Source organism: Gracilinanus agilis, chromosome 1, assembly GCF_016433145.1.
Source record: "Gracilinanus agilis isolate LMUSP501 chromosome 1, AgileGrace, whole genome shotgun sequence".
In the NCBI taxonomy this organism is placed as follows: domain Eukaryota; kingdom Metazoa; phylum Chordata; class Mammalia; order Didelphimorphia; family Didelphidae; genus Gracilinanus; species Gracilinanus agilis.
This window is the reverse complement of record NC_058130.1, coordinates 778,574,340-778,586,808: the sequence shown is the minus strand read 5'-3', so window position 1 is coordinate 778,586,808 and position 12,469 is coordinate 778,574,340. Positions and strand designations below refer to the sequence as shown.

Below are 12,469 nucleotides of genomic sequence, written 5' to 3'. Positions count from 1 at the left end.
TTTAAAATAAACGCTTGCTTTTTGTCCTAGTAACAACTCCAAGACAGAAAGGTAAGGGCTAGACAATCTGGGGTTAAGTGACTAGCTCAGAATCACAGAGTTAGAAAGTGGCTGAGGCTGGATCTGAACCCAAGTCATCCTGACTCAAGGCCAGGTAATCTATCCACCAAGCCACCTAGCTGTTCCTATTGTCCCCATTTTACAGATAAGGAACCTGAGTCATACAGGAGTTAAGTGACTTGCTCAGGGACACACAGCTGGACAGTGTGTGAAGCTGGACTTGAATTCAGGTCTTCCTGACTCCAGGCCCAGGGTTCTATACACTGTGCCTACCACCCAGCTGCCTGAAAAGGAAAGGCGATGGCTCCAGAGATCAGTGGGTACTCTTCTGAGATGACAGACTTGTGGAAGCTGGTGAGGAGCCCGTCTCATTTTATCTTTGAAATCTGCCCTGGACTTGGAGGCAGACTCAAACTGAGCTCCTGAAGTTTACTGACGATGGATCAAGGCTACTACTGATGGCATGCCAAAGAGGCCAATTCGGTTCAGCCAAGGGGCAAACCTTGTCATGCCAGTGCATCCCTCTGCCTGCTTCATGAGGGCAGGCCAGGGTCTCTGCCAGGGCCTGGCCCACCAGAGGCCCCACGTCCAGAGGAAGTGAGACGGGCCCATCTTTGTTCTTTGGTCAAGGCTAATTACTACCATGCTCCAAAGACATTTTCTTAAATGTCTTTTTTAAAAAAGGAAGGGGTTGGGCCTGATGTCTAGGGGCAACTTCTTGGAGTCAGGAAGACTCATCTTCCCGAGTTCAAATCCAGCTTCAGATGCTTTCTAGCTGTGTGGACCTGGATAAGGTACTTAACTATTTGCCTCAGTTTTCTCATCTGTCCAATGAGATGGAGAAAGAAATGGCAAAGCACTCCAGTATCCCTGTCAAGACAACCCCAAATGGGGTCACAGAGAGTTGGACCCGACTGAAGTGACTGAACAATGGCCCTGATGAACATCTAGTCCTAACATTCTCTGGCAGATGCCAGGCCGCTTTCCTGTGCCATCTAGTTTGCCTGGAGCAAAGTAGAAGTTCTGGGAAACGGGAAAGCAGCAGCAGAAAAAAAGCCAAACCCGAGTGGCACTAATCTGGTGAAATGGTCAGAATGCCAGGAAATGAGGCAAAAGGCTAGTGCCGACCTGGCAGTGGTAAGGGGCGAGGGGCCTGGAGCCACTCCGAATAGCCAGTTCAACTGGGGAGGGCAGAGGAAGCCTGGCTCATCTCCCACTCGCCTCCTTTCAGAGGCCCCATGGCATCCCGGTAGAGGCTAGCTCTCTGAAAGGAGGGCACTGAGACAAGGGCTGGCGCAGACTCTGTGGCCTTCGGCCTCACTGGCTAGCTCAGCACTGTGCTCGGAAATTCATACTAGGGGGAAAGGGATCCCGCCGTTGTTGGAACCCTCCTACATGCCTCCAGGAGGTCCACCCTTGTGGCTGCCTACAAATTAGTTTGAAATCTTCAGTAGTGGCTAAAACCAAACCAAACCAAGATCTGAGGCTTCTATACAATTCACTCACTCAGCCCCCAAGTCAAAGCTGGTGGGGCAGGCAGGCCCTTTTCTCTTCCCTCTTTAGAGTTTGAGCTGCACAGGGCTCTCTGGAGACTTTTTGTCCCTCTGATTGGACCTCGATGGTCATTTTAATCTGACCTCACCTGGGGGTATAGTGGATAGAACGTTAGGCTGAGGCAAGGAAGACCCGAGTTCAAATCCTGCCTTAATCACTCCCTAGCTATGTGATTCTGGGCAAGTCACTGAGCTTCAATTTCCTCATCTGTAAGATGGGCATAATAAACAAAAACTCCTGAGGGCAGCCGGGTGGCACATTGAGAGCCAGGTCCAGAGATGGAAGATCCTGGGTCTAAATCTGGCTTCCTAGCTGTGTGACCCTGGGCAAGTCACTTAACTCCACTGCCTAGCCTTTACTGTTCCTCTGCCTTGGAACCAAAACTTGGTACTGATTGATTCTAAGACAGAAGCTAAGAATTCTAAAACACAAAAACAAAAACTACCTCCTGGGGCGGCTGTGAGGATGAGATGAGATAATATTTGTAAAGTGCTCAGCATGGTGCCTGGCACATGGTAGGAGCTCTAGAAATGCCATCCTGAGGATAATGATGTCACTGTTGTTCCTGGAGAGAAGGGCCTGGGAGTCTCATTTGTTCTCACAAGCTCGGACCACCAGGGCCTGATTTTAGTCTGCCTCTCTGGAGGGCACCTCAGGGGCTTTCAGGTTCGGGAGGGTAACACGGACCAGTCTGAAGAGCAAAAACCAGCCCATCCTTTCCCCCACGTCTGTTCGGCGGAATGTTCACAGAGCCTGGCTGGGCAGCGGGTCCCACAGGCAGACAAGGGGGTCACTCACCGAAAACAGGACATGTGCCAGACTTCGCTCACCGTCCTGTACAGTCTCTGGGCAGGAGGGACCGAGTCGCCACATCCACGACATTTCCAGGCATCTTCACCTACAACAGAGGAGGCCGACGCTTAGAGGGGAGGCAGGACGGCGTCCTGGGGAGGGTGTGGGTTCAAGAGCTGGCTCTGACTGGGACGGGCCACTGTACTTTCTAAGGCTCAGTTCCTCCTCTACGTAGGTCAGGGCTAAGATAATGCTGGGTCCCTCACAGGGCTGCTGGGAGGTGAGCACGCTGTCTGCTCCCCAAAGGGCTCACAAGCAAAGACTCAGACCCTGTGGGTGGCAGCGCCCTGTTTGGCCAGAACAAGGCCTCTGTTTGCCAACTGGGAGATGTCCCTGTAAGCTGCCTGTGTCTGGGAGAGAGAGCTTTGTTCGGGCTCCGGCTCTCCGAGTGCCTCCGGACTGAAAGGCAGGGCTCCCGAATGTTCCCAGGCCGGCTCGGCTCGGCGGGGATGAATGGACAATGAACGGCCCAGCATTTCAGGGAAGCAGCTGGGGGAGGCACTGCTCTCAGCGGCCTTCCTTGCTCCTAGATGAGCTAAGTGAAGAGGCAAGAGGAGGGCTCCGAAATATCAACTCAGCCACCCGGATGGCGATGAGCTGGGCTCACGCTGCCCCTGACAGCTCTCATGGCTCTCCTTAAAGCCCCGCGTCTAGGCTTTGGGAAAAGCCCCAACTCCAAGAAGGGGCCTCGTCGCAAAACTGAGCCAGAAGGCCTGCCAGGGACCAGGAGAGTGCAGGCCAGCTGAGGCCCGGTCACCTCTACCGCTCACTGGTCAGAATTTCTATGCCAAATGAGAATTTTGTCCTTCAAAATCATAAAGGCTGGGGCAGCTAGGGTGGCGCAGTGGATAGAGCACCAGGTCTGGAGTCAGGAGAACCTGGGTTCAAATCTAGCCCTAGGACCCTGGGCAAATCACTTAATCCCCACTGCTCAGCCCTTACCACTCTTCTGCCTGTATCAATGTGAGGACAGAAGATAAGGGTTAAAAAAAAATTCATAAAGCCTTTGGACCCTGCTTGTCCGATTCATCAAGGCTGCAACCCAAACTCTTTTATTTCTCTTGGGGAACTGAACCTCCCCCAAGCTGGGGCTCTTGCCTTGTTTTTGACCTAAATCAACCTTATCCATCTTGCTCCCCAAACAGCCTTGTTTGCCAAACTAAGAGCTTTCAGCTGTGCCTGAAGAGTCCATCTGCTTCCAAGGAGGGGGTCCATTAGAGCTGGGGTCCTTGCTGTGTCCCCTGCGTGCCCTCACGCTGTCCCACAGCACCCCTAACTACCCTTTTGAATACCCCACCAACCCTGCCTCCAACAGAAGGCCTTCTCCGATTTCTCCCATGCAGGCTTAGCCAGGATCTTCCTTCTCCTACATTTGTCAGACCAACAAGCACTCATTCATTCACCCCACGGGGCCGAGCACGGGGCCAGGTGCTTCGGACACAGAGAGCTTATACAGAGACGTGGCTCTGCCACTGGGGAGGGGCACAAACCAGGAAGAGGCTTAGATACCAGCGCAGATAAGCAGAAGGCACAGCATCAGAGGACTGTTTCTTCTGGAGGAGAAAACCTAAAGCTAGGTGAGGGCCACTGGTGGAAGGGCCTGGGCTTGTGCAGCCTGGAGGGGGGGGAGGGCTTAGGGGCACACGTGGGCTTTTTGGAGGGCTGGGGGGGGCAGTAAAAAAGGCAGGAGAACATGACTTCACCCCTTCACTTCATCTTTCCCTTTCTGGGGCTGCATTCCAGGAGAACTGGGCAACCTGTTATCTCCTGAATATTCATATAATGGAACCCCGGCCTAGGCCCAGAGAGACAACTATGTATTTCTTCCAGCTCTCTTCCTAGAAATCTTGCCCTGATTCAGCCCCTTTCAGGAGCCAGAGGTGATCCTCATGGCCAGAAGTTTAAGCCAGGATGGCAGGTGGGGTGGTGCAACAGCCAAGCCGACATGAAAGTCCTGAGAAGCCAGGGTGCCTGGGATTTGAACCCAGAGCCAGTGCTTTAAAAGTCTCAGGTAAGCTTCTGGTGAACAAAAGAATGTTATCTGAATTGTCTACTGGCCTCACGATCTGGCATTGGCTAGAGATGACCCTGAAGTCTGGAGCCTGAGTGACTCAGAAGAAGCAATCCCATGGACAGAAAAACACGTCAAAATGGCTTGACGGGGAAAGTTTGAGGGCATGGTGAGAAGCAAAGTATAGCTGGCAGCCAAACAGATCTCACAGCCAACAATTCTTAGCAATTGCAAATTAACTAAAAGCTGGACTCCTAGAGAGGTGTTCCCTCATCTTGGAAGCAGGCGAATATGACTTCACCCCTTCACTTCTCTTCCACATCCTTGGCTGGCTCCTCCATCCACCTTTTATTCCTGTACATCCTCCATTTTTCAAGTTGGAAAGGAAGTCCAGGTCTCTGCCTTGAAGCGTGATCCCCCCTTCTGCTTCTGCCTACACCCCCCTGGGGAGCGCACCCCAATCCTATCCTTCCTTCAGGCTCCCCCATTTCTCCAGGCAGTACCGCTATCTTCTAGTCATTCAGGTTTACAACCTTAAAGTCTCTCTTGACTCTTCCCTCTCCTTTGATTCTTGTATCCAATCGGTTGCCAAGTCCTGTTGGAAACAAATCCATCCCTTCTGTCCACTCACACACCGTGACCCTACATTAGGCCCTCATAATTCTTGCCTGATCTTTTTCAGTAGGTCTCTGTGCTAGTCTCTTCCTTTCTAATCCATTTACTACTTACTACCCATTTGATTTTCCTAAAATACTGAACTGACCATGACATTCTCCTACTTAGCCTCCAGTGGCTTTCTCTTGCTTCTAGGATAAAATTCAAAAATTCAAATGCTCAACATGCCCTTTAAAGCCTTCTACTTCCCTCCCTCCCCCCCTACCTCTCTAGACTTCCTCCCCTTTCTTCTTCACACATTCACCATTCCAATCAAACGACCTTTCCAGCTGTTTCAAGTACACAGCATTTCCCTTCTCCTGCTTCCACTTGGTCCCTCCTGACTAGATTGGGTGCTCTTCTATTCCCTCTGGCTCAGAGGGCCCCTACAGGTCACATCTAAAACACCCCTCAGCTGCCACCTCCCAGAGGAGGGCCTTTCCTGAAACACCCCATTAGCATTCCCACTCTCAGGAAATGACTTTTGATTAGAATTGCTTAGAATTTCCTCCCCTGTATCTCTAATAGAATGTCAACCCCTTGAGGGCAGGGACCATTTCATATTTGTCTTTGTGTCTTCAGGATCTAATATTATAACTTGCATGCAGTAGGTGTTTAATACATGCTTGTTGAATGGAGGTGGGAAAGGGAATGCCAAGTCTAGAGTGCAGCAAGCAGGCCAATTGGTTAAAAGAATGTGTTGGTATAAGAGAGGTCAGAAAGGGCCACCCTGGGGGGCATTAAAGGCCAGGCTGAGGACTTGAGTCAGTGGGAAGCCCCTGGGAATTTCTGAGCAAGGGAGTGACACGCAGTTAGAAACCTGTCCACTGATAAAGGTATATGGACTGGGGTTGGAGAGGGACAGGCCTGGAAGCAGGGAGGCCAAGCAGGAAAGAGCCGAGGAGGGCCTACACGAGGGCAGGGCCAACGTGAGGAGAGAAAAGGGAAGGGACTGAAGAGATGTGAAGGGAGCTTCGGTTAGAAGACTACAGGCCGGGAGAGAGAGAGGGAAGAACGCAGGACCGCTCAGAGGGCATGAGAGCGGGTCAGCAGAAGCATGGCTGTGCCCTCCATGGACATGGGGAAGTTTGGGCTCCATTCTGACTGTCTGACTGTGTCCCTGATGAATGGGTGCAATGTGCAGGCTGAGGTGTCCAACAGGCGGCTAAGGCAGCATGATGCAGGGCGGTCCTGGACGCAGAGGCCTTGGGTTTGATCCCTGACTCTCCCCCTACCTTTGTGACTTTGAACAAGTCAGCTGAGCTTGGGGCAGCTAGGCTGCTCACTGGATAAAGGTTAAGCCTGCAAACAGGAGATCCTGGGCTCAAATTTGACCCCAGATACTTCCTAGCTGTGTGACCCTAGGCAAGTCACTTAATCCCAATTGCCCAGCCCTTCTTGCTCTTCTGCCTTGATGCCCCCCAGGGTGTCCCTTTCTGACCTCTCTTATATAAACCAAAACATTCTTTTAACCAATTCTAAGACACAAGGTAAGGGGCTTTAACAAAAAGTCATATGACCTCTCTGAGTCTCTGTTTCCTCCATATAAATAGAGATTAAGCTGTGGTCTCTTCCAGCTTTAGGTCTGTGATCCTTAATACGGATCTGGAGTGGGAGTTTATGAGATCCCCAGGGCCACCGCTGAGGAAGAGAAAGGAAGAGGGTTCTGTCCAGAATCTCAGGGGACGCTCAATGTGAAGGGGGGAGGAGAAGGGGTGATCCAGCAAAGAGACGGACAAACCCTGCTCAGAGGGGTAGGAGAAGAACCACGAGAGAGCCACACCATGAAGGCAGAAGAGGGCGAAGTCCCCAGGGGTAGCAACTAGCTCAAAAGCTGCAGGTAGGTCAAGAACGAGGACTGCTTTTTGTGCTTTTCTTTCCCTTGCCTGGTTCTGAGTTAGGCTCATTAACTAGGTTACTGACACTCTGCTCTCCCCAGCCTGGCCCTGAGGGGCCAACAACATCACCGAACCGGTCAAAGTGGACAAGCAGAGTTCCTTCTCATTGGTTCAGGAGAGATCACTGATGCTTCTCGAGTTCCATCAGACAATAAGAGCGGAGGACAAACATCCAACTGGGTTCAGCTTATGAACAACAAGTTCAGCTGCTAGGCCGCTTGGGAGCTGGGGAGTCAGGTGTGTGGCTCCAGCTCTGGGATAAACCAGGAAATGGAGGGGGAAGGGCAATGAGATAGCAAAGGGAGAGGAGAAAGATGGCCCTTCAGTGCAACACCCACCAAGGCCAGGGTAATGATTAACAGGTGTTCCCAATAGCTTCTTCCATATTCCAAAGCTGCCACATCTGTGGGGAGGATTCCCAGACACAGCATTAAAGGGAACAGGAGCCTGCAGGCTCCTCTCAGCTTTCCCTCGGTGCCTGGAGATGCAGAAAGTTTTCATTTCAGCCACTACTCTGCTCCCTCATCTTTCCCTGTTTAAAAATGTTTAAAAGGAGTTTTTTGGGTGTCTATTGTGTTTATGTGTCTCATTTTCAAATTCAAAATTTAATTAAAAGAAGCCTGTGATCATTTGAAATGATGGAGATTTCTAAACCTGTCCTAGTATTGGCACAGTGGTGCCGCAGCCACAGCTCAGGTCCGGCCATCTCAGGCAGGTTTCCTTCTCTGTAAAATGAAGAGGGTTTAACTAAGTGTTCTTTAGGGTCCCTCCCAGCTTGGGTATCCCCTGTTCTTAGCTCTGACATGCTGTGTTCTTAAGGCCCTCCTGTTCTAAGGGCCTTCTCAGCTCTCACATGCTATATTTATATTCAGGAAATTAGAATGAAGCTGTAATGAAGTCTCTTTAAAGCCCCAAATGGAGAGGTTAAGTACTATAAACAAATATACTGTAGGAAAAAGAATGGCCAAACTCTTGCTCTGGGTTTCTCATGCTCTTCCAGGCTCTGACTTCCAACCCTGGAGGGCAGCATGGTATGGTAGAAAGAGTCGGGAGAAACCTGAATTCATCTCTAACATGTAGCCCTGGGTTTATTAATGAGCCTCTCAGAGCCTATTCCCTCATCAGTGAAAGGAACAGAATAAAAGCATGGCCTGCCAGGGCCCTTGTGAGGACCAAATGGAATCCTGTACATTCACAGGCTTCGTCATAAGCGCCAGGTGACCGTCTATTCCCTTACTGCTACACGTAGTCTTATGTGGGAGATGGACCCAAAGGAACCCATTTCTCAGCAGCTCTGAGTCCCAGAGTGTCAAAGAAAAGAACTTTGTCAGCTCAAAACGAGCTAAGTGAGAAGGCTTTTCTCTCTGCTTCTAGGCAGAGCAGAGACATGTAGCAAGATATATATATATATATAAATATAAACCTATCCCGAGAGACCAGCAGGCTCTCTGTGCCTCACGACCTGAAAACCAAAAAGCTAAGGGCTGGACATCTTTTGATGGCCTAATGGTGGGTCGTGGAGGCAGGGAGAAGATAACTAAGAATGGCCTCCCTTGAGCAAAGATGAACATTTCAGGACGAGGTCTGAGAGCTTTACGCAATGCTCTACTTCAGAGCAGGTTCCCCCTCCTCACACACCTGCAAACCCTCCCGTGCCCTTTAGCACACAGTCTTCCCCAAACGGAAGGCTGAGAGCTAACCGGGGCCAACCAAACAGGAACTGAGTGGGAAAGAATCCTCATGATCAGTGGTGCAGAGAAAACTAATCCAGAATGAGGAGAAAAGGACCAGGTAGAAAGAGATCTGGGCAAACCTTTTCCATCTTGTATCTAACAGCACCTCACCTTTGCTGCCACATCAAATCAGGGGCCAAACTGCCATCCCACTGGCACCACCTGAGTCTGGGCCCTCATTAGCTGTCCCCTTATTTATTATTCAGCCGTTCAGTTGCATTACACTCTTTGACACCCCCTCCCCATGGGGTTTTCTTGACAAAGATACTGGAGTGGTTTGCCATTTCCTTCTCCAATGGGTTAGACAAACAGAGGGTAAGTGAGCTAGTATCTAAAGCCACATTTGAACTCAGATCTTCCTGACTCCAGGCCCAGCACTCTATTTACCTGAGCCACCCCTACCCTACTGTAATAGTTTCTTACATAGTCTTTCTGGGTCCAATCTATACTCTTTTCAAACTATCCTGCTCACCCCATCCGGGGTAAGCTTCATAAAACCCAGTTGGGATTACATTACTGTTCTCAAAAACTATGACTGACTCTTCTCCAAATCCTTTCAAAGAAAAAGTTTACTTTTCTCAGCTGTTCTAGCCAGAGCCCTCATCATATGCCTGTCTTCCATTATTCTCATAGAAGAACCCTTAGCGCCTGTCAAACTGGCCTCCTAAAATCAGCCTGAGAGCCTCTGGGCCTTCCTCTTCACTGCCCTCATTCACAGCTGTGTCCTACCTCAGACAACACCCCCTTAGGTATGGCCTCCGGGTACACAATCTCTTCTTCCTCAGAACTCATCAGATCCCAACATTTGGAACTGGAGGAAGGCCCCTAAGAGAACATCTTCTTCCACCTTTCATTTTACAGAGAAGGAAACCAAGGCCCAGGAAGGCAGCGGGCTTAACCCTAGTCCCCCAGGTAAGGCAGGATGAGAACCAAAGTCTTCAGGTTCCAAATGCGCTTTCTGCCCCACTCCTCTATGTGGCAGGTATCATTTGGTGCTTATCACACACTATCTCGTGACATGTGTCACTCTCTTACTGAGCTTCTCATATATACAGTCCATTCAGCTTTATCTGCATTTCTTAGGCTCCTACTACATACGAGGCCATGGGCATACAAAGCCAATCCCTGCCTTCATGGACCTTCCATTCTACTGGGGAGGCCAAGGGGCATCCTTCAACCAACAACACGCTTTATTACAGGACACAATTTCAAGAGGGAGAGAGTGCTAATGCCTGGGAGGATTCTGAAAAGCTTCCCGTAGGAGGCAGCCTGGGAGTACATTCCAGAAGTGGCGTCCCCCCAAGTAGACTGCAAATTCCTTGGACACTAGGACGCTTTTTCCTCTCCCAGTGCTGCGCTCTGGGCCTTGGGCAGGCTAAATGAGACACGTGTTCATTTCCTTGTTATTGATCCCACAAGAGGGACCTAAGCAGAACTGGAGCACTGGCTGGATGGAGGAGTCCAGAGAGAAAAGGCTGGACTCCATCCCTCACCCTCAGGCAGCATGCCTGATTTCTGGGCTTCCTTCTCCTTCCCTCCATCTGCAGAAATGTGATTCTGCAATGCAATGGCCACCCCCTCAGTCTCAGAGAGAGGCCAGGAGACAGAAAAGATGGCAACCTTCTCCTGCCTGATAAACAGGTCCAGTCACTGAAAGGTTAGAGGATCTGACCAGTTTGTGGTCGCTTTCCCAATTGTTGCTCAGAATTAGGTTTGCGGAACCCAAAGACAGATCTGGAAGGGGCTGGGGAGAGCTGTAGTCATGGGAACAGGGGAAATCCTGGAGGAAGAGCTTGCCAAACATCCTCACCCAGCCCTGGCACTGCAACAAGCAGAAGTTAAAGGACCGGCGGCAGTGGTGATTCCCATTCCCCTGGCTTGAGGAAGTTTGAACCGATACTCAGGTCCTTCTAGTGAAGGAAGTGACTCTCCTGGCCAGTCAATCAGGAAACAAGGGCAGGCAGCTAACTCTAAGCCATCTCTTCCCCCTCTACCCCGACAGACTCATATAGCATCAGATCCGCAGGGTCTGACAATGGAGGCAGGCCACCCCCACATTCCGGCTTGCTGGGAACCACACACCAACAACTAGCTGCAGAATCCAGCCTCAGCCCCACCCCCCACAGAGGGAGTCCAGCAGGGAAAGGCAGGAAACAGGCTAGCCCAGGCTATGGCAGGGAGAAGAGCTGGGATGGAGGGTCCCAACAACTAACCTTGTCAGTTCCTGGACCTCAAGTAAAGTCCCACTCCCAAGGCATCCTCCTATACAATGTGACCAAGAGAACCCCTGCGCTCCTGGGAAAAACTAGAACCACCATCCCTCCATCCCAACACCCTGGAGGAACTGATGATGTCCACCTGGCTCCATCCCATTCTCCACACAAAGTTCAATCCTCCCTCCCCAATTCCTCCCCCTAGCCTCAAAAGAGTCCACAATATTCCACCCAACCCCTCTAATTCTCAAAGAAAGCCTCCTGTACCCTTCAATGCTCTACATCCGTAGCATTCTTTGCAGTCCCCTGAGAAATCTGCCCTTTACCCTAGCAGAACACAGAGTTCCTGCTTCCCATGCCCCCCAAAGCTTATAAGGCCCCAGAGTCAGGAACCTAGAACTAACCCCTACTCTCAGAGAGAGACTCTGGGGAGAGGGACATCCATAAGTCTTCACCCCCTAGGGAGCACACCCATTCCCTCCTGGAGTTCTGTCTCCCTCCAATCAACCACAAAGTGTTTCATCCAAAAAGATAACTGCTCACAGCCCCCCCTTATTCCTCAGAGAAGCCCTTAATTTTCCCAAAAGAACCTTTACTCCTGATGAAGCAGACATTGGCAGTCATGCCTGAGTCTTTGTTACCACTTGGGGTTTTCTTAGCAAAGACACTAGAGTGGTTTGCCATTTCCTTCTTCAACTCCTTTTACAGATGAGGAAATTGAGGCCAACAGGATTAAGTGACTTGCCCAGGGTCACCCAACTGGTTAAGTGTCTGAGGACAGATTTGAATTCAGGTCTACCTGACTCCAGATCTTATGCTTTGTACACTGCCCACCCAGCTGCCTCATGCACAGAACAAGACAGAGCCCCAATCTACCAGATTACACTCAGAACTCTTCTCTCATTCCTCCATCCAAAAAATCCTTTTAACCCCCTATAGGTTCTCACAGTCTCCATCCCATTGGGAAGCCTCCTCCTACCCAGGAAAACCCCTTCACACCCCAGAAGTGTCTGGCGCCTCCTGACCAGGGATCCTACCTCTGACAAGGCCTCCAGCCTTGTCCCGAAGGGAAATTCTAACCCTCTGAGTGGAAGCGAGCCCCTATGGCCGAAGGGGGCCCTCTGCACCTTCAAAGGGGCCCCCCAAAGCTGCCATCCTTTCTCCTCCGACAGAGCCCACAGACCCCAACCAGGGCCTCAGTCTTTATCTCTTCAGGCCAGAAGAGAACTTTCAGAAAAGGGGAGCTCTTTGGTCCAATCTGCCCCAGAAGACGAAGCTTCCAAAGCTTCCTCCTGGCAGCCTCCCGACCTGGTCCTCCAGGAAGAACCCCAGGGCTCCTCCAGAGCATCCCTATGCTGCCATCCCCTCAAACCTCGGCCCCCCAAGACCTTCCTGTCTTCCCCTCCCCTCCTCAGTTCCCCATGTTCTTCCTGTCCTCCCCTCCCCCACCTCAGCCCCCCAATCCCTGCTGTTCTCCACCACCTGCAGTTCCCC

At 51.0% G+C, this 12,469-nt stretch overlaps 1 protein-coding gene across 1 annotated transcript in view; it reads right to left on the bottom strand.

The window, feature by feature from the left end:
* LIMK2 (LIM domain kinase 2) overlaps positions 1–12,469 on the bottom strand; it is a 66,471-nt gene that overhangs the window by 48,834 nt on the left and 5,168 nt on the right. Inside the window, exon 2 of the mRNA XM_044674348.1 lies at positions 2,413–2,512. Coding sequence (XP_044530283.1) covers positions 2,413–2,512 — 100 coding nt within the window. The remainder of the gene's footprint in view (positions 1–2,412; positions 2,513–12,469) is intronic.